Here is a 22,432-nt window from a genome sequence, read left to right on the forward strand (position 1 = left end):
GCTGAAGATCCAAGCAACTGATTGGGGTTCTACCACAGTGACCGACATTGCTTGGAAAAGTCGCCATCGCCGGAGTACTACCTCTGGAGAAAAAAGCTTCCAACTGCCTCCTTCACCACCAATGAGAGTGAAGAGCTAAAAGGGTTGTACGTAGCCCAGGTTGCAGGGCTCTCATAAGACAGGCCCAAAGTCAGCGGTGGCAAACCAACCCAGATCCCATGGGGGTGGCCCAGAAACCTATGCCTGGCCCGTCTCCTCCCAGAGTCTGAAACCTATTAAACTAGATCACAATTGTGCATTACCTGAAATTCTCAACTTAATCTGCGGAGTCATTTGTGACTCCTTGAGATATTCTGCTGTTGGAAACATTCTCCTGTGCTGCATCTAGTTTGCTTGCCCTTCCTCCTCTTACTTGGGGTCAGCACCTTGTCGATCCATGATTCACAGTGCAGTAAATAACTGTTGTGCTGGCTATTGAAGACATGCTAGCTTCTTACCAAAAGCTATAACCATCCCCTTAAATTCTAGTGCTTATACGATGCTGTATTTTTCCCTTTCCACTGAGCACCTAGTACCTTTTCCCTTGAGCAGTCCGCATCCTGCATATGTGCTTCCATCTGATGCAATGGTCACCAAGATCTTTGGATTTCTGAAGTTTCTTTGATTTGTTGTCTGGTGACATTACACCACCCTGGACAAGAGCGCTTCAACCTTTTATGCGTAGGCCTGATTACCTAGTCTTTCTTCCGATGCTACCTCCTAAGGAGAATGCCGCAATAGCCACCAAGTTCATCCCCCTCCCTCATCTTCGGGGATAATGACCACCAGAAAAACAAGTTCTTTTACTGGAATGGCTGTGAATTCTTACATGGGGGTGGGGTGGGAGAAGGAGGGTATAATTTCATTTCATAGTTGTTTCCGGGGATTTGACTGCCAACTCTAATGTCGTTATGTTCACTGTGCACCCTACTAAATTCAACAGAGGTATACCTGTTACTTCCTTATGCAGCTTGAAGGAATTTCCTTTTGCTGGTTAGTAGTCAAACTGGACCTGTATGTTGATCCTTGTGAGGGCCGCAGCTAGTGATGGCATTTTGAGATTTCTCTTGGTCAAACTTGCATTGCCTCGAAAGGATCAAAGTATTTTAAACCTACTGTGACTCACAGATCCCTCTTGTGACACACTGTTATTCGGAAGTACAAATTCTTCCAGTCTAGTGTTGCCAAAACAATTTACTCCTCACCCAAAAGAATCACGTTGAGCAGGGCAGCTATCTTGCTCTTGCATTCTGTGGTCAAGCCCAGAGAGCTGGGCTCTATGTGGTAAGTATGTCAGATACACATCTTGTCATGGCTGCTCTCTGGGAATGTCTGCCAATCCCCTTCTCTAGCAGAGGTTGATCTGCTCTTGTAAACGAAGACTATGTTGCGACTTTGTCAGATTAAATTTCACTCCTTTCCAGTGAAAAGAAACTTATTCTGGCCTATCAGCTGCAGAGTTTGCTCAAAGCAAATTAGCCCTTGGTAGGATTGTGACGCATCATTTGAATTCACTTGTTTAAAGCCCTTCTATGAGCTATCTGCACTGGTGTGGATGGAACCATCTATGGGTTGTATTGGCCTGCCCATATGCATGAAAGGAAGAAACCACACTGCCTCTGTATGGGTTTAAAAATTGCATTTTCCACGGCAAGAACTTTTATTGCTTCCATGATCTTGCCAATCCTATTGAAAAAGTCTTCAAACCGTATCCCACATGGCGCTTTGCCATCGTGTAGCAGATTTTGGACCTGTGCCTGTCCTTCTGATACAGATACAGGCATTATAAACAAGAAGCAGCTCAAGGTTGCTCAGCCCAAGCCCAGCACTGCGTTCATGCACTTGTTGGGTAGACTTGTCCCACATGCTCCAACCCTTGCCATATCATATGCTTAGGTGGTAGTGTAGGTACTTAGGCTCAATTATTTTCTCTATCTTGAAACTAAGGCTGAAGAGCTGGCCCCTCTCACTGATAGTGAAGTTGTTATACATACCTCATGTGTGTAATCTCTGGCTTTCTATTACTGCTGGAAGTTCTCCCGCTGTGCTAGTAGTAACTGAGTGTCTCCTGGTGGCCGGAATTATCATAAGAAGTTTTGGCACCAATTTAGATTTACTTACCATCATGTTAGCTGTGGAGTACAGAAGGAAATTATTTACTGCTACTAAAGAGTTTCAGCATTGTGGTATACGTTCAATGGTAGTATGCCTTGGTTCCAGAGTCACGATTAACAATCCTACTGCCTGTGAGGTTCTTTTCCAAGGTTACATTAAAAACATCTGCTGCCTTTCAGTGCAAATGTCAGTCTCATTGGAGGATTCAGCAACATAATTCTCCTGGAAAATCATCTCATTTGTTTTATCGTGACCCTAAAGCACATGGGAAGAGGTGCTCTTTGTGGCTCTTTTTAATGTCCTGTAGTATAACACTGTCACTTTTGAGATCGAACATTTGAGGCGTTTTGATCAAGAGGTCTCCAAATGTGTTTCCTTCACAACCAATAGTGCTGGAGCATGTTTGCAGATGTTAAATCTTCAGAGTGCCACACCATGGGACTTTGTTTAGCTACGTTGCATCAAGAGAATAATGAGTTGGGCGCTGACATTTAAGTTTTGGGGCTGCATAGTCAGGAACCTTCTACCTTTTTAGGTGTCACTTTTAGACTGGAAATGTCTTTACTCCCATTCAGAGTATTCTGTTTCATCTGCTTTCTCAAAACCGTCCAGACAAATCCCCTGATTAGGCACTATCAAGGCCTGGGCAGGAAATTCTGCTCGGCTCGCGTTTTTCCCACTCTGTTCTCAGAGTAGTGCACAGAGTTCCGAAAACACGGAGCAGATTTTTTTCTCGCTTGCCAACCTTCAGTTGGCGAGAGCGAGGAAGGAAAATCTTAGTACAGACCTCCTCTTGGCGAGATTTCTCAACGTGGGCGGTCGTGGATGTCCGCCACTGCTTGGTTGAGAAACCTTCTGTTCACGTTGAGTAAGCTACCACTCTAGCAGAACATCAACTTGAGTGGTAGAAAGAAGTAGCACCCTCTTGCGCTGTGCATGGTGCTGTTCACACTGATTTTTTAGCGCGGGACAAACACCTGGTGCTAAAAATCAGCACGAACAGAGTGACCTAACGTACTCCACCGCTTGCGGAACTCCGTTTAGCGCAGTAGAGTTTTTTGGTCACTTTGCGGCGTTCCGCATAGCGGAACTCCGCCAAGGCCTAGCACTATCGTGCACCACACTAAACGCATTTTGTTTAGTAAACAAAGTTTTGAGTAAAAGTTGCTTGCATGCAACACACTGGGCCTTAACATGGTCCAGAGTCAGATAAAGGTTATACTGAATGCCAGGCAGCATGAAAACCAGGTCCAGGTCTTTGTGTTTGGAATTCTTTGAGCCACTCTGGCAACCATCTCTTCATATTCACTGTCCTTTGGTTCTTTAAGTAGCACTATTGAGACTTGGAAATAACAGAACAACTCAAATTGTTCTGTGTATGGCACGGAGGCCGGGTGCCGTAGGTTTCCAGATTTCATAATTCTACAATCCCACTACTGACTATCCACAAAATTTATTTTGGTTTAAACACATTAAAGAAGATTCAGAAACATAACACTATCTTGCAAAAAATGTGAACATGTAACCAATTTAGTCAATACTAGCTTTAATTTCTTGGTTTTGTGGTTCACCCAACAGATTTCAATGTGATCTGCCTTTGAGAGCCAAGTAGGACACAAATTCCTTCCACCTGGAATAATGGAACTTTTACAGATGGGCAGTAGAATTGTATGGGTGGGGCATGATTACTTTGAGACAGGCTATGTGCAACTATCTGACCAATCATTTTACACAAAAGGACAATTAATTAAAGTGCTATGTATCTAAGAAAAGCTTTCAGGTCCCAAAGTGATCTTATGCTAGGGGCAAACAATCGTTATGTCCTCTTTATAGCTTCACAAGTAATGACTTCTCTTTTGGAATGCATCAGTCAAACATCACAGTAGAACATTCTCAAATACACTATGAATCCTAGGTTTTAGGTCACAATTTCCTATCATAGTCCACATCGTCCACTCCAGACAACCACCCTGTTGACATGTAATATCACAAGGACAAAACAGATCAGTTAATCATTCGGAGAGTAACTTGCCCAAAGCTGTACCCATCCTCTTGAAAAAGTCAATCACATCAAATCTTCTGCAATCAAATCCTCAAGGGATGCACCTCAAAGTCAACCATGTAACTTTCATCAACCATTAAAGTATCAATTATCACCACACCCCTCTACTTCCCCTTCCTATTTAGAACTCACTAGCAATAACAGGGAATTACCTCTCAACTCTATCAAGCAGTATCTGGCAATGCTCTAAAATTCTATGTTCAATGTGTCTGTCCACCAGGAAGTAGCTGCCTTGATCAATGGATACCACTTTAGCCTCCCGAGTGGCAAACAAAGGACATCATTGTCTTCCAACCCACCCATGGGATCTCACCATTCAATAATATCATAAGTACACATGACCCATTCCAGAGACCAGCGTGATTGTCCACATCCTCTGGACTCACTTATAAAAAAAACCAAAGATGTTTTGAACCCACAGTCAAACTATTTTCACCGTGACTAGGGAGTTGTATTATTGTACGGACATCAATGCTTTGAGAAAGCCGTCTCTGATATGTTAATATAAAAAATGCAATCTTGCAAGTGAAATTTAATCAGTTTATAAACTCTATGCCTCCACAAATACCTTGCTCCCTTACAATAAACACAACAGCTACTCTCTTGACAAATAAGTGAACTTTCTCAGTGTTGAGGAAATACTGTCCGTTTTAAAATCAGTTAGTAGTGGTCTCTATTTCAGCTCTTCAGGTCCAATGTCTATTTTCACATTTCACAGAGATTTTGCCTGGCGGCATATATTGGTACAGAGTCCCCTATTATAAAAATGGTTGTAGTTAAGAACTCAATACTGTGGAATATTTCCTGCTAGTCTTTACAATCTCTTCCAAAAAAATCAGTTGAATAAAAAAAAGAGAAAAAAGTGCCACTGGGTGACAATATTGGTAAGTCCTACCATGTATTATAAATAGAAATGTTTTTAATATATAAAAAGGAAATCCATTTGACTCATGTGAGGCAGATGTGGAGCTTATCCAAAAGGTTGTACAGTGCAAAGAATCAAAGGTTAGGAATGTTTAAAAGTTTGAGTAGAATCCGCTTCATCTCTTAAGACAGACTGTGGTGCAACATCTGTTAAATACTGGCAGCCTACGAGGCACTCTCCACTCTCAACTTCTCCGTGGCGGAATAACCCCCAAAGGAATCTGGGCTCTTCACAGCCAGCAGCTCCTGCGGTAATTTCACACGACATCTTTCCTCTCTATGGTGGAAAACCGCAGAGGAACCAGTTGTGCTCACTCAAGTCTGGTACGTAGTTCAGTTAGCACTCATGCTGGATCGGTTCTTTTTATCGCTTGTGCAAGCGCCTCATCTTGTTACCTGAAGATACAAATAAAAATTGTTAATAAAAATTTTATCATACTTTTTTTCTCATGATGTCAAAGGAATATAGGTTTAGGATTGTGCTTTACAATGTAATATTTCACTGTTTTAAGTAAGAAGCGAAAAACATTTAGATAATGTTTTGATAGTAGTCTAGTGTATTTGGTATATTTAATTTTCCCCACTTTACATTACTCTAGAAGATCTAGTATGTGAAAAAGGAAACAAATATATAGAATTAGGGATAGGGCTATTACAACTATGGAATCGTGTTGTCAAAACCATTTACCAGACAACTTTCTTTTTCGGGGTGTAGAACTTGTCTAAATCAACAGCTGTAACCTTGTACTGAAAGTAGTTCTAATAGTATTTCTAAAAATCTAAAAGTTCCTTTGATATGCTCACTCAATGCTGCAAATACACGTACTACAAGTGCTGTTGGATGATTCTTATTTGTAAACTCTGGGTTTTCATCAGTTTTATAACACCAAAACAGTACCTCGTTAAAGGAGAATTGCTAATGGAAGGTTGTGTAATAGAAAAAAAGATTTTCCATTTCAATTGCAAACAAATGCATAGGACGTGCAAAGACCACAAAAAGTGGATGAAGACACAGATTCAGATAAACTAAGGGAAAAAGAAAAAAGCCAAAAAATAGACAATATCTTTTTTTATTTTTTATCTTTGCCTTGCGGGGCTACTACTTCTTTAAGAACTATTAACAATTCTGAATTAATAATATGAAACAATGATTTAAGTTGGAGAAACTGGAGACCTCAAGGACAGGAGACCTGGCAAATGAATGGTTATGTTATATTCTGTATCCTGATCGCCGCTCTGCTTGTGCCCCTTGTATTTTGCATTTTGTTTTCTGATCGCCGCTTGCTCTGTGCCCCTTTGCTTTTGTACACCTTCGCTCCTCTGTGCCCCGCGCCGGTCTCCCGTCCTCCGCCACCGCCTCCCCTGCGGCCCGCCCCCTCCGCGCCCATTCGCCACACCCGTCCCTCGCCTCCCAGCTACTCCTCCCTCCCCACCTCCCCATATATGGCGGCTGCTGCGCGGGGAGGAGAGCGACCCTAGACCTTCTGGTAGGTCGCTCCCCCCCCCACCTCTGCAGCGCCACCTGCACCCCCGCTGTCTGCTGCCGCCGGTGGAATTTGAGGCCCTCCACCACCTGCAGGCTTCCACCTGCGCCTCATCCCTGGTGGCCAGTGGTGGCCTTAGGTAAGTTTTTCCAGTGTTCCATTGCTGCCTGTTGCCTTGTATCCTGATCGCCGCTCTGCTCTGTGCCCCCTGCTTGCCGCTCTGCTTTGTGCCCCTCCTATTTTATATTCTGTATCCTGATCGCCGCTCTGCTTGTGCCCCTTGTATTTTGCATTTTGTTTTCTGATCGCCGCTTGCTCTGTGCCCCTTTGCTTTTGTACACCTTCGCTCCTCTGTGCCCCGTGCCGGTCTCCCGTCCTCCGCCCCCGCCACTGCCTCCCCTGCAGCCCCGCCCCCTTCGTGCCCATTCGCCACACCCGTCCCTCGCCTCCCGCCTCCCAGCTGCTCCTCCCTCCCCATATATGGCGGCCGCTGCGCGGTGAGGAGAGCGACCCTTGATCTTCTGGTAGGTCGCTCCCCCCCCCACCGCTGCAGCGCCACCTGCACCCCCGCTGTCTGCTGCCGCCGGTGGAATTTGAGGCCCTCCACCACCCGCAGGCTTCCACCTGCGCCTCATCCCTGGTGGCCAGTGGTGGCCTTAGGTACGTTTTTCCAGTGTTCCATTGCTGCCTGTTGCCTTGTATCCTGATCGCCGCTCTGCTCTGTGCCCCCTGCTCGCCGCTCTGCTTTGAGCCCCTTGTATTTTGCATTTTGTTTTCTGATCGCCGCTTGCTCTGTGCCCCTTTGCTTTTGTACATCTTCGCTCCTCTGTGCCCCGCGCTGGTCTCCCGTCCTCCACCCCCGCCGCTGCCTCCCCTGCGGACCCGTCCCCTCCGCGCCCATTCTCCACACCCGTCCCTCACCTCACGCCTCCCAGCTGCTCCTCCCTCCCCACCTCCCCATATATGGCGGCCGCTCGCAGCGGACGCGCCTAAGGCAAGCCCGTCTGCGCCCGTCCGCGCCTGGACCGCGCCCAGGGCCAGAACCCCTGGCCCCCGCACCTGCCAGGACGACCACCTCTGCTACGATGCCAAGACCCTCATCGCTCTCAACCAAGGAAGAACTCACACCTGCTACAAGGCCGCCCCGAGGCGCACCCACGGTCCCTTCACCTGCCGGAACTGCAGCTTCTCCTGCCATGAAAGCGCCAAGACGCCCACCGCAACGGAAGCCAACCAGCTCAAATGCATCCTGATCAACACCCGCTCCGCGCACAAACACGCCGTCGAACTCTGGGACCTACTCGACACCACATCACCGGACGTCGCCTTCCTGACCGAGACCTGGATGAACGAAGCCTCCTCGCCAGACATAGCCATAGCCATCCCAGACGGGTACAAGATCACCCGCAGAGACCGCACCAACAGGGCCGGAGGAGGAATCGCCATCGTCCACAAAAACACCATCAAGATCTCAACAAACACCACCGACACCCTCAGCACCGCCGAACACATGCACTTCCAGATCCACACGAACCCAAAAACCACCTTAAGAGGCACCCTCGTCTACAGACCTCCAGGTCCCCGGCCTCAATTCTGCGACTCCATCGCCGACCTCATCAGCACACACGCGCTGACCTCCACTAACTACATTCTCCTCGGAGAACTGAACTTTCACCTGGAGAACAACAACGACAGCAACTCCTCCACCCTGATCGACAATCTCTCCAACCTCGGACTGAAACAGCTCGTCACGACGCCGACCCACAACGCCGGCCACACGCTAGATGTCATCTTCTCCTCATGCCCCCACTTCACCTTCAGCCACGCCTCCGAACTCACCTCGACAGACCACCACTGCATCCACTTCTCCTTCCGAAAACCACCCACACACCACCGCACCCTACAGACTCCCTGCCGCCGATGGGGCAAAATCACTGAAGAACTACAGACAACCCTCGCACTCAACCCCCCCCCCCCCCCCCCCCCGACGATCCTAACCAACCCGGATGAAGGGGCACTCGCCCTCGGACGCTGGATGAATGACTGCGCCAACACCATCGCTCCTCTGAAAAGCCCCACCAACGCAGACACCAGCAGAAGAGTCCGCTGGTTCACCCCGGAACTCCTCAACTCCAAACGCACCTACCGAAAACAGGAAGACATATGGCACAACGAAAAGACGCCAGACAGCCGCACCGCCCACAAAGACGCCATCCGCAACCACCACCACCACATCAGGCCCGCCAAAAGAACCTCCTTCACAGACCGCCTTGACAACAACGCACACAACAGCAAGGAGCTCTTCACCATCGTGAAGGAACTCTCCAACGCGAACGACATCCCACCATCACATGCCCTGTGCGACTCCCTCGCCACCTTCTTTCACCGGAAAATCACCGACATCCATAACAGCTTCAGACCCCGGACGACCCCTACTGACCACACCGCACCGAACCCACCGCACCCCACCGCCCACGACACCCTGGGCCAACGTGAACATCGAGGACACAATCAAGACCATGGGAACAGTCCACTCCGGATCCCCATCCGACCCTCTCCTGCACCACATCTTCAACAAAGCCAGCAAGTCCATCGCTCCCCACCTGCACAAAATCATCAACCTCTCCTTCGAGACTGCCACCTTCCCTGAGATCTGGAAGCACGCAGAGATCAACGCCCTACTGAAGAAACCCAAGGCGGACCCGAGCGACCTCAAGAACTTCCGGCCCATCTCCCTGCTTTCGTTCCCAGCTAAGGTCATCGAGAAGATAGTAAACACCCAGCTCACCCGGCACCTCGAAGACAACAACATCCTTGACCCATCCCAATCAGGATTCCGCAGCCACCACAGCACCGAGACCGACCTCATCGCCGCCACAGACGACATCAGGATCCTGCTGGACAACGGCGAGACGGTGGCCCTCATCCTCTTGGACCTCTCCGCTGCCTTCGACACCGTCTGCCACCTCACACTATGCACACACCTTCACGACGCAGGGATCCGTAACAAGGCCGTGGACTGGCCCACCTCCTTCCTCTCCAGCAGAACGCAGAGAGTCTGCCTCCCCCCGTTTCGATCCCAGGCCTCCGAGATCATCTGTGGCGTCCCTCAAGGAACCTCCCTCAGCCCGACACTGTTCAACGTCTACATGGCACCAATAGCACGCATCGCCCGACAGCACGACCTCAACATAATCTCCTACGCCAACGACACTCAGCTGATCCTCTCCCTCACAAAGGACCCCCCTCACCGCCAAATCCAACCTCCACCAGGGAATGAAGGCCGTCGCCGACTGGATGGAGGACTGCCGCCTCAAACTGAACACAGACAAAACGGAAATCCTCATCCTCGGATCCAACCCCTCCGCATGGGACGACTCCTGGTGGCCCACATCACTGGGGTCCCCCCCGGCCCCCACGCAACCTGGGAGTCATCCTCGACTCAAAACTCTCCATGACCAAACAAGTCAACGCAGTCTCCTCCACCTGTTACAACACCCTCCGCATGCTCCGCAAGATCTACAGATGGATTCCGACCAACACGAGGAAAACAGTCACCCAGGCCTTAGTCAGCAGCAGACTCAACTACGGAACCACCCTCTACGCCGGAGCCTCGTCCAAGCTCATCAGCAGACTACAGAGAATCCAGAATGCCTCTGCACGCCTGATCCTCGATGTCCCACGCCACGACCACACACCCCCCACCTGAGAAACCTGCACTGGCTCCCCGTCGACAAAAGAATCCCCTTCAAACTCCTGATCCACGCACACAAAGCACTCCACAAAACCGGCCCAGCCTATCTCAACAGTCGACTCTCCTTCTACGTACCCAACAGGAATCTCCGCTCCGCCGACCACGCCCTGGCCACGGTCCCACGCATCCGGAGAACCACTGCCGGAGGCAGGTCCTTCTCCCATCACGCAGCCAAGACCTGGAACACCCTTCCCCTCTACCTGCGACAGACCGAAGACCTGCTGACCTTCAGGAGACAACTCAAGACCTGGCTCTTCGACCAATAGCAGCTGCCTCCCCCCCGCCCCCCAGCACCTTGAAACCCTCACGGGTATGTAGTGCGCTTTACAAATTATGGGATTGATTGATTGATTGATGATACGAAACCAGTTCCAGATTTTCCGTGCCTCTCCTGATGGAACTGTCAATGGTGCTGCACTCTGTGTGTATGTATAACACATGGTTGTTCTGTCTAGTTGCTCAACTTGAGCGAAGGAAAGACTTCAAGCCAAGTGACTGCTCAGCGTAACAAGATGTGGAGTGGATCTGATTTTTCTGTATGGGGACGCTACACCTTGACTCCAGTCGACCAAGTGGGCACCCCAACCTTGTATCAAGGAGTTTGTGACAATGCACTTGTGCAGAAATGAATTCTGAAAAAGCACCTTTTCAGCATGTCCTTTCTCTGACACCACCATGAAAGTCTGTGTAAAACCACCTGTGATGGCGTCAGTCCACCATCCTACTTCCCAACACTACCAGCCCTCCAGACACCCCTCCAGTGATCTCATGGAGATGCTTGACCTCTGGTACAATGAAAATGTATGAATCTGCGAAGTCCAAGAGTGATGGAATTTGTCTGACTGTGGAGTTGTTTGGAGTTGCTAACATTTGAAAACTGTACAAGTTTAATTTAGCTATTTCAGTGGATAAGGATAGGGACAGTGGGGACTGAGGGGTGCCTAGTACTCCCCTAACTCACTGACATGCGCAGTTCTCACACTAAATGGCAGTGGAGGCCTAGTCAGCCGCAGGGGTTAAAGGGTTTGTATTATGCGCTCGGCTAGAGCAAAATCCCCTAGCATCTTAGGGCTGATGTCACTACCACCACATACTTGGAAGAAGACCCACACAAGTCCAACAAAACAATGGTGACAAAAACAGCAGTGGTGTTCAATGCAACAGCCAATGACAAGCACCATTTCAGATATTCAGGATAACCGCTGACTGTGTAAATGACTCAATTAGGTTAATTGGATGTTCATTTATTTCATCTGAATTTGTCCTGGCTCTGACTCACGTTTCAATGGTGAGCATCCCTGCACTGCAGCATAACGAACCATGACTGATCACATGCAGCACATCAGGACGAATTTAAGAAGAGGAAAGTATAACTGAATTAAAAAACCGGAAACCATCAGAGGAAGAACGCGGGGGTTCGAAGAGAGGCGGCTTCATCCCCAATCCAACTGAAAAAAGTTAACCATGATCAATTCCTAAACAGTGAACCATAATCATTTGATATTAGGTTAACATATAGGGGAACATGGCGGCCGAGGGTCGACAGTCCCTCTGGCCCGGTAATGTAACCCTGGGGCCCCTTTAGACCTCTCCACTCCCCGTACACTCACCCCACCTCTCAGCACCCCCTCAGAATACCTTGTTTCACCTGAGGTAAGCTGGCCTGCCGATAACCCCGGATCCGCGCGAGGATTCTGGTGTGATCCCAGCCCCGCAGTGGGAGGGCGCGGCTCGGAGGTGGCGCTGCTGCCGATCCGTGAACTTCAAGGTCCGGGGAGGCAGAGCCAGCACCGGAGACCACAGCGGTGACTGCAGGGACTACAAAGGAGACACGCCGGTACAAGCCTGGGATCCAGCCTTGGAGAAAGGGCATTCCTGGTGGAAGGTAGGGCGGCAAGGACCGCTTTTAGGAGAGGTTTAGCAGGAGGTGAAGGACGGCCCAGGAGACGGCTGGAGCCGCAGGTTTGATACATTTGGCCCCGATCTCATCAGATGGCTTCTGGTTGCATTTACCTCCTGTGGCTAGTTTGGAAAGCCTAGATAGTACCTTGCGAGTGGTGGAATTGGGAGGGGGAGAGGGGAGGTCAATACCGGATGGAGAGGAACAGAAACAAGGGTGACCAACCGTCCGTAAATTTCGGCCGTCTGTCCGTTGTCCGTGAAGGATTCTTTAACGGACGCCATTTGGCCGTAATTTTAACCGGGCAGCACCCTAAAGCCGGCACAACTTCCACCCACCTACCTGCTGGACTCCGATGCTGTTGAGGCCGGTGTAACAGACTCCGATGCAGCACCAAAGCTCGGATACCCGGCAGCATTGGAGAGGCACAGCAGGATGGCAACCCTCACACCTTCAGCCCTTGATGAGCTGTTAAGAGGTGCTTGAAGGTGACAGAGGGAGGGGCTGCAGCTTCTGGAGCAGGGGCATCTATTCAGATGCAAACAGCCCTGAATGCGTCATGTCTCTGCAATTTAGAGGGGCCTCACACATTCCCCTTCTGCCCAGGGCCCCAAAAATCGTAGAACCGGCCCCCGATTACACCGAGGCAGCACGTGGTTCTCTTCACAGAGCTTAATTACTGTTACTAAATTGTAAGCAAACCAGAAATGGCACAATCGCACCCACACTGATTAACGAAGTATGGAGAACAATCAGTTAAATCAGTTCTCTTGGAGTATCTCCTTTAAGTACTGTACATCACAGTGAGGGATGGCAAAACTAACATTTTGGAAAGAGAGCCTGTCTTCTCGATGTCCTGTCCAGGAGGGGATGAGGAGCCCTACCCCACCCTGGAAGAGACCAAGATGATAATAGATATACTGCATGCCCGCCCCTGTGCCCACCCTGGTGGATCCTGTTCCCCCTCCTGTGATGGCTCCTGCCCCCCCCCACCCCCAGTGATGGCTCCTGTCCCCCCCATGTGGTGGCTCCTGTCCCCCCCTCCCGCCTGTGATGGCTCCTGTCCCCCCTGTGGTGGATCCTGTCTCCGCCCTGGGTGGCTTCTGCCCCAGTCCTGGAATGGCTCCTGCAGCGAGGGTGAAGTTCTTGATGGGCCTCTTCTCAAAAAGACTCAGCTCAAAATTAATATTAAAAGGTGGGCGAGTGAGTAAGTGAAGAAATGGGTGGATGGCTGGATGAATTAGTGAAAGGGTGAATGAAAGATTGAATAGATGGAGAATGAGAGAGGATGGATGGATGGATGGATTGATGAGTGAGTGGAAGGATGGATGAGAGAAAAGGTAAATAGCTGGATGTATGGGTGGAAGGGAAGCTGGATGGGTAAAAGGGTGGATGGATGAGTGGAAGGATGGATGAGAGAAAAGGTAAATAGCTGGATGTATGGGTGGAAGAGAAGCTGGATGGGTAAAAGGGTGGATGGATGAGTGAAAGGATGGATGAGTGAAAAGGTGGATGATGAGTGAGTGGGTGGATGGATGAGTGAAATGATGGATGGGTTGATTAATTGATAAGTGCAAGGGTGAATGGATGGACGGATGATTGAAAGGGTGGATGTAAGGATGGAAGAGAGTGAAAGGGAGGGTAGGTGGACAAAAGGATGAATAGATGAGTGAATGAGTGAAAGGATAAATGGATGAGAGAAAGGATGGATGAGTGATAGGGTCAATGGATGAAGTCATGAGTGGATGAGTAGATGGGTGGGTGGAACGATGGAAGGTAGGATGGCTAAGTGAAAGGGTCGATGGTGAGAGAAAGGGAGGATGGATGGATGACTGAAAGGGTGGATGGGTGGAAGGATGAGTGACTGGGTGGATGGATGAGTAAGTGAAAGGATGGCTGGATGGGTGAAAGGGTAAATGGCTGGATGGATAGGGTGAAAGGGTGGCTGGATGGATAATGGATGGATGAGTGAAAGGATGGATGAAGGGATGGATGAGTGAAATGATAGATGGAAGGATACATGATGGATAGGTTTGCAAATGGTTGAATATGTTTGGATATGGCTGGGCTTACTTATATACTATTGCGCGACCTCCTCTGATGGGTCTGTAAAACTTACCTATTGTCCTGAAGTTTTGTCCTGAGTTTTGACCTCCTGTCCTGAATTTGTGTCCTGAATTTTGACCCTTTGTCCTGAATTTTTAAACTCACCGTCCTGAATTTGAACCAATGCCAGTTGGTCACCCTAACAGAAACAAGCAAACGAGATTTGACCTTTCTGCAGGAAAAGTGTGCAGATATACACTCCGCACAAGGGGTACTCAATCTATCTCTCTTCTAGAGGCAATAACTCAAGACCCCTTCCCACTCCACGATTAGCACAAGTAGAAACAGTAGACTTGGATCACCTGAAGGTCGAAAAAAGGAGGGGGGAGAAGGGAGAAAGAGCAGAGATTTCTACAATAGTCAAGAGCCCCAGGAGCAGAGGCAGAGGAAAAAAAGGTCTCCGCACCAAGAATGAAGATTACACCCTCACTAAAATCCTACTATAAAGCTCTCACTGCACCAGTCTTAGCCCCCACCCAGAGGGGTATTTTTGAGCCTGTTAAAATAGGATGGAGACAAGCCAGCCCCGGGGACATCGGGAGTAACTCCCCCATCCCTCTCCTCCCTCCGAGCCCTTCCACACTTGCCTGAAGTAACCACAGTGGAACCCAGTAGCTCTAGAATGATCTTGCACCCCTCAATCTCCATTACAAACAGATTTACTGCACTGGAGCCACAAGAAGGGGATAATCAAGATGGTCAGCCAGTCTCAATGCAGCCCTGAGATGAGCCCCGAGTCTCCGGCGGGTATTCTTTTAGCCCTCAAGGAGGAGATGGGGAATAGGTTCACGGTATCTGAAAACAACCAAGTGGCGATACAGGCCTCCTGCGTAGTTCTAGCACAGAAGCTAGAAGAAGTGTCTTTAAGAACCGACCCTTTGGAGAAGGAAATCCCCAAGATAAAGGAGGCACTTGATACATCTTCGGTAGAGATGAATAGATTGAGGCAAAATAAAGAAATGAGGGACGATCAAGAGCACCTTGAGAATCACTCAAGAAAGAACAATCTGAGACTGATTAATGTTCCAGAAGCCCTCGAAGGATCTGATATAAGGTCCTTTGTGACCTCGCTGTTAAGAGACACAGTTCTTAAAAATTGTCCAAACATAGACCTATCCACGGAGATACAGCGGGTCCATTGGGACCCCTACAAGAGAAATCCTGCGAGACAGAAGCCGAGGAAACTTTTGATATCTGATGTACACCACAAAAGAGACTATTCTATCGATAGCACTTCAGGAAGGCTTACAGTCGTCTGGATCATTTTCGTTCTCAATCTGATCAGATGCGTGCTACACTACTGCCCAAAAGCAATGGGAAATGGGCAAGCAGATGGAGGAGTTGAATAAACTTGGCACCAGGGCACAGTTAAAATTCTCGGCTTCACTCCGCACAATGTGGAACAACCATATGCATGTCCATCGCTCAGTGGAGGAGGTTGATGAGCTGATAGCAGAAATTAAGAAAGGAGCAGGAACGTAGAAGAGGCGAGGGAGTTGGAGAGAGGCCGGGGAGGCGGGGGAAGCCCGGAAGAAAATAGTGCAATAAGGAGTTCATTTGCCCGAGGGACTGAGGCCCATTAGGCTGCAAGCCTAGTATAGTAGGGAGCGTTCCCCGGGAGGGGGGTGAGGGGGTGGATTTGTTGGGGCATGGGGATTGGGTGGTGGAGGTAAGAGGGGGTAAGCACGAGGTGGAGGGGGGAGTAAGAGAAAATGTTTAAAAATAAAATTCCTATCACGTCAGAAAGTTAGCTTTATGATTATCATAATAGTTACTGCCTTAGCTATGACGACATCCGGATGGATGACTCGTTTTAATGGGAGTTAGGGACTTAAAACTCCTCTCATGGAATATCAAAGGCCTTACATGTATGCGCAGACCGAGATTAGTTTTGAAATACTCAGAACAAAGCCCAGCTCAAATATGCCTGATCCAAGAGACTCACTTGGATATCTCTGAGAGCCGTATTACATTTTCACGGTACGCCTGGATTGAATCCTTTTGCACATTAGAGCAGACAATTCATTGCAAGGGGGTTGCTATCCTGATCAAACGAGGGACAGGCTGTATAATAAAATCGTTTAAAACAGATAAAACTGGGAGGTGGATTATAGCCCTCTTAGATTTTGGAGGAACGGAGATAGCTTGCACATCCTTTTACGGGCCAAATATCGACGACCCTACATATCTATGCATCTACAATGGAACCTGATGGAAGTTACTGCCCCTAAAATAATAGGGGGAGATTTTAACGTTCTGCTTGACCCGCTGCTTGATAGATCGAATCAGAGTCCTCATGTAGGGGCTCCTCGAGTTAGTCAGGCCCTAAATAATATGATGCATGTTCTAAAACTTTAAGATGTATGGAGAGCTAAGAAGGGCAATACCCACGGATTCACTTTCCAAAGTAAGAAATACAGACATTTTTCAAGGATAGACTATTTGTTGGCAGACAGATCCATTATGGATGCCATAACATCTATCAATATCTATCCAAGTCATATTTCAGATCACTCCGCAGTTGCCATCTCCTTAGTAGAAAGTAGTTAACCATCGAGAACTAGATGGACACTTAAAAGAGTGATGCTGACGGATCCAGGAATAGCTGAATTACTTAAACGCGCATGTCTTGATTATTTTGCAGTAAACGTTGGGTCTACATCTCTAGATATTGTATGGAACGCTTTTAAGGCCTTATTGAGAGGCACTCTGCACAGTCTCATATGCTCTTAAAATAGAGAGGAATCCCAATCCTTAAAAAAATGGATGATAAAGTAGAGGCAGATCTTAGTCGGATGAACCAGGGGATGGCTGAAGCAAAGATACAGGCTCAGAGACTGTTGGATGAGGCCCGCCAGGACTATAGGATCAAGATGGACCAGAAGTGCAAAGCACAATGGTTTGCAAAATCTATGCAGAATTTTGAGTACGGGGGAAAAATAAATTGGGTTCACTTCTGGCTTGGAAGGCCAGAGTAGATCAGTCAAGGAATTACATAAACAAACTAATAGTAAATGAAAATGGGGCTACATCTAATAAACTGGAGGATATGCAAACCTGTTTAGTTACTCTATTTTCTGAGGTATTTAAGGAAGAAAACTTCCAGAATCCTGAAACCCTTAAAGCCTGGCTAAGGGAAATACCCTTACCTATTTTAACATCACACAGCTGTGAAATGCTTGAGGCATCAATATCTAGGGATGAGATTCGTCTGAGTCTCGGTAAAAGTAAGAGCAATAAGGCAGCAGGCACAGATGAACTTCCAAATGAGGTGTATAAACTCCTAATAGAGGAGTTAGTCCAGATCATGGAAACTCTGTTGAATTCAGTCTTTCAAACAGGGAGTCAAGTTCCTTATTTTGAAACCCATTAAAGAGCCCTCGAGAGAAGATTCTTACAGACCGATCTCCCTGTTGAATGGGGACTAAAGTCTTCATGAGCATTCTGGCAGGGAGACTGGCCAAGTTCGTACCACAACTGATTCACTTAGATCAGAAGGGTTTTATCCCTAAGAGATACATTCAAGAACACACCCAGCAACTCATAGGCACTATAGGTCTTGCCTCTGAATGTGTCGAGCCTTTGGCCGTGGTGCCCTTAGACGCGGCCAAAGCGTTCGATAGAGTTTGCTGGGAGTACCTGCGGGAAGTGCTGAGAACTATGGGTTTTGGTTCTACTCTTATATACTCTAGAAAAGTGTTACGAAGGTGCCTCAGCCAGGATCTTGTTAAATGGGACCTTAACATCAAGTTTTAATATATTGAGAGGGACAAGACAGGGTTGCCCCCTTTCACCCTTATTATTTGATGTATATATAGAGCCATTGGCCCAGATGATAAGATCGGATACCTCTATAACCTCTTTCAGATCTCATCAGTATAGCAGCAAGGTTGCTCTATATGCGGACGACCTCCTGCTATATACTGCCGATCCGGCCGTACTAATACCAAGGGTAGAACAACTGTTAGAGGCGTTTGGGTCTCTATCTGGATATTTAGTCAATTCACATAAAAAACCAAGGTGATGTGCTGGAATATACAAGATTGGGAGGGGAAAGTCAGGCAAGATTTCAAGTATTTGGACATAATAATTCTTAAGGAAATAGATAAGATCCCGCGGACCAATCTAAATAGGGTTGCAAGAGAAATAGACCGATTGTTAGCAAGGTGGGAAAATCTCCCTCTAACCATCTATGGAAGGGTCAACCTAATTAAAATGGTCATACTCCCCAAATTAACCTATTTGTTCAACGCCAACCTCCTCAGGTTTCCCAAGTTAGGTATCAATAAAATCCAGGGGAAGATCGTAAGCTTTATACGGGTCTATAAGGGCGCATGGCTGGCATGGAAGAAATTCAGGCACAGGCTCATTAAAGGAGGTTTGGCTCTTCCAGATATCAATTGGTACTGCGCAGCCTTCCAATTTAGAAACATCCGGATGCTGCTCTGGAAGGCTGACGATTCATCCTGGGCTAAGCTCTTGGGTGAAATGGTGAGGAAGGAAGGTGGGGATGGATTTCTGTACATATTTGGTGTCCCCAGGTACTTCAAACAAGTACGCCTAAAAATATTGAAGTCTGCCCTATACTTATGGTATAGGGTTAGGAGCAGGTGGGGTCTAGGCTACTATTCGGACTTTGCCCCAATCTGGGAATCTCCGGGGACTCCATTATGTTTGAAAGATAACCCGAGTACACCAATTAGAAGGGCAGGCATTACAAAATGGTCAGACTTGATGTCAGCTGGGGGCGTCCACCCTTGGGAGGCTCTGAGAGTAAAGATTGGGAACGATTTTTCCAGGTTTAAGTATATTCAATTATCCTCATGGTTTACATCTAAAAAGAAAGAAGCCCGGGGAGATTGGGAGCTGGAGCTGTCTCTCCACGACGTGAATCTTAAGAACAAGGAAGTCTCTAAGTGGTACGAGAAGCTCTTGGAGGCAGACGAGAAGAAGTGCTTACCGCAACATCTAGTCTGGAATGGGGCTCCCCTAGGGTGTGACATAGAGGTGGTATGGAAACACTCCCTGAGGCTCCTATACAAATTTGTAAAACCAGCTAATTAGAAAAAGAACCATTTTTTTCTCCATCAATCGTCTATATTGGATACCGGCCAAGATAGCAAGGTTTGCCCCTATCCCTCCCCCCAAGTGCCCAAGATGTGACTGTATAAGAGCTAAGGATATGCATATCTTTTTTTGAATATCAGAAGTTGAGAGAATATTGGTATGGAATAGAGAACGCTTTTAGGGGAATCATTGGTAGAGAGATTGCCCTGAACATGGCTCTTGTTCTAATTGGAGAAGATGGCACAATCAGTAAGAAGCTGAAGAACCTCTTGACCCGGAGGCCCGCTATGAGCGGAACTTGCTGCCCCCCCTCCAGCGTTTGAGGGAGGACGTGGTGCGCTGGCGGCGTCTGCCGCTCTCGCCGCTCGGCCGAGCGGCCTTATTTAAAATGATGTCCCTGCCGCGCTTCCTCTACGCCCTCCAGAATACCATGGACTTGGTCCCGGCACGTTACTTTCGTGAGGTGGAGGGCCTCCAGCGGCGCCTGTTCTGGGACGGGAGGCCGCGTATTGCTCTGGCTAAACTGACGCTCCCGTGGTACGATGGAGGGGTCGCCCTTCCGGACATTAAACGGTATTACTGGGCCTCCCAACTAGCTGCAATTAATCATGGCCTTTACGGGCCCGCCCTGAATCCGGCATTTGAGATGGACAAGATGCTCCTACCCGGTGGCGACTACAATCGCGCGCTCTACTCTGGCGCGCCCGACTCCCGTCTGACGGGACCGACGCGTGTCATGGTGCGTGTCTGGCACGCGGCTAATGCAGCTATGGGGTGGAAGGACCGTTTGACCCGGGCGTCCCCGTTGTATGCATCAGAGAGGTTGGGCTCCCTGTGGACGTCAAAGGGCTTCGAGAAGTGGGACACGATCGGAATCAGCACGGTGGGAGATCTCTGGACGAGGGGGGGATTCAAAACTTTTGAGACGCTGCAGGCGGAGTTTCAGCTGCAGGGCAGTGAGTACTTTCGGTACCTACAGGTCCGCCATGCGCTGGGCTCCGTCTTCCCGGATGTTGCATCCATTCCGGAGTCTTCCCCCCTGGAGGACAGAGTGCTAGATGGCCATGTCCCGGACAGCACGATCTCCCTCATATACAAAAAATTGATTAACGATAGATCGTGCCTGCTGACTAGTCTCCGCGAGGCTTGGGTTGCCGACGGGCTGGAGCTGGACGACGAGGATTGGATTTCCGCGGTGGCCTCTCCGAAAGAGGTGGCCATCCCGGCTCGCCTTCGTTTCGTCCAGCTCAAGATCCTTCACCGGGTCTACGTGACGGGGCCAAGGCTTCTACGTATGGGTTTTGCCAGTGACGGAATGTGTAAGCGTGGCTGTGGCGCGTTGGCGACTTTCATGCATATACTGTGGGAGTGCCCGAAGGTGGAGCGATTCTGGCGTGGTGTGCATGGGGTTCTGCGAGTGGTTACGCGTGTCGCGCTACTGCCTGAAGCTAGGAGATGCTTGCTGAATGTCTGGGAACCTAATGACTATTCGGCACCGCAGACGCGGTGGGTGACTCTGGGATACATGATAGCTAAGCGCGATATTGCTCAATTGTGGGGATCCCAGAGGCCCCCTGCGGTGTCGGCCTGGAAAGAGCATATGGATTGGTGCATGTTCCGTGAAAAGGTGGTGTATGTGGCGAGGGGTAAGCCTGGGGCGTGGATGAAACTCTGGGGCCCCTGGAACGCCTACCGCGGGGGTATTTGTGAGCCGCCGCTGCTACCGGCTGCCTCGCCGGCTCCGTCTCCCTAGATGGCCCCCCTCCCTTGGCCGCGGGCGCGCGGTCCCCCAGTCCCTGATATACTCCCGTCCCCCTCTTCAGAATTTTGCTGCTGGTTTGGATCCCCCACTTATGGAGCACGTGTTGTCACTTTGGATCGAGGGTTGCCTTGCGGTTGTGGTTTGTTTATGTTGTTTTGCTTTAAGAAAATGGAACCGTACTGTGGGCATGGAGCCGTGAGGCCTGCACCATTGATTACTCCTGTTTTCCTACTTTGCACCGCTGTGAGACTTTTTGCTGTATGCATGTAATATGTTTTTGATGCTCTAGCGGCCGGCCGTGTGGTTGTAGGCCCATACCTGTAACTTTTCAAACTGCAATAAACGGTTTCAAAAAAAAAAAAAAAAAAAAAAAAAAAAAAAAAAAAGAAGCTGAAGAACTCACATAGAGGGCTAAAGTAAAAGTCCAATTGGTCGCACACTGCTACACCTAACAGCGTGTTGCCCCAAAGAATTGTGGTCCCTGAAGTCCGCGTCGGCGGATACGCCTATGCCCGAGTAATGAGTGCAAGTAAGTGTAGCGTTAGCCATCCCTGGACACGTGTTTCGAGGTAGTTGCCTCTCGTCAGCAGGGAGTAGGTGAGTGTGTAGGGTTGCTGTGTAGGCTGCTAAAATAAGTGTTCTCAGGTATAGTACCTCTCGTAGCGCGCAGGTGCGTAACCAAGAGCTCGTCAGCTCCACCGGCTCGAATAGCCTGAATACTAACAAAAGTCCAATTGGTCGCACACTGCTACACCTACCAGCGTGTTGCCCCAAAGAATTGTGGTCCGTGAAGTCAGCGTCGGCGGATACGCCTATGCCATAGTAATGAGTGCAAGTAAGTGTAGCGTTAGCCATCCCTGGACACGTGTTTCGAGGTAGTTGCCTCTCGTCAGCAGGGAGTAGGTGAGTGTGTAGGGTTGCTGTGTAGGCTGCTAAAATAAGTGTTCTCAGGTATAGTACCTCTCGAAGCGCGCAGGTGCGTAACCAAGAGCTCGTCAGCTCCACCGGCTCACGACACGAGCATAGGTGTATCCGCCGACGCTAACTACAGGGACCACAGTTCTTAGGGGTAACACGCAGGTAGGTCAGCAGTGTGCGACCATTTGGATTTAATTATTTAGTGGCTCTTTGAGCCGGGGAGTCGACGGGCTCAGGTTACGCACCTGCGTTGCTACGAGAGGTACATACCGGATAATGATTTTAGCAGCCTACACAGCAA

At 48.9% G+C, this 22,432-nt stretch overlaps 1 protein-coding gene across 3 annotated transcripts in view; it reads right to left on the reverse strand.

Annotated features, from left to right (window-relative positions):
- Positions 1 to 3,591: 3,591 nt before the first annotated feature.
- Positions 3,592 to 22,432, reverse strand: part of DENND2A (DENN domain containing 2A) — a 398,086-nt gene continuing 379,245 nt past the window's right edge. For all 3 annotated transcript variants that reach the window (XM_085651922.1, XM_085651923.1, XM_085651920.1), the window contains one exon: positions 3,592 to 5,536. In XM_085651922.1, the coding sequence (XP_085508048.1) occupies positions 5,505 to 5,536 (32 nt within the window). In that variant the 3' untranslated portion in view covers positions 3,592 to 5,504. The remainder of the gene's footprint in view (positions 5,537 to 22,432) is intronic.

The sequence above is a fragment of the Triturus cristatus genome, chromosome 4_1, assembly GCF_964204655.1.
Source record: "Triturus cristatus chromosome 4_1, aTriCri1.1, whole genome shotgun sequence".
NCBI lineage: Eukaryota > Metazoa > Chordata > Amphibia > Caudata > Salamandridae > Triturus > Triturus cristatus.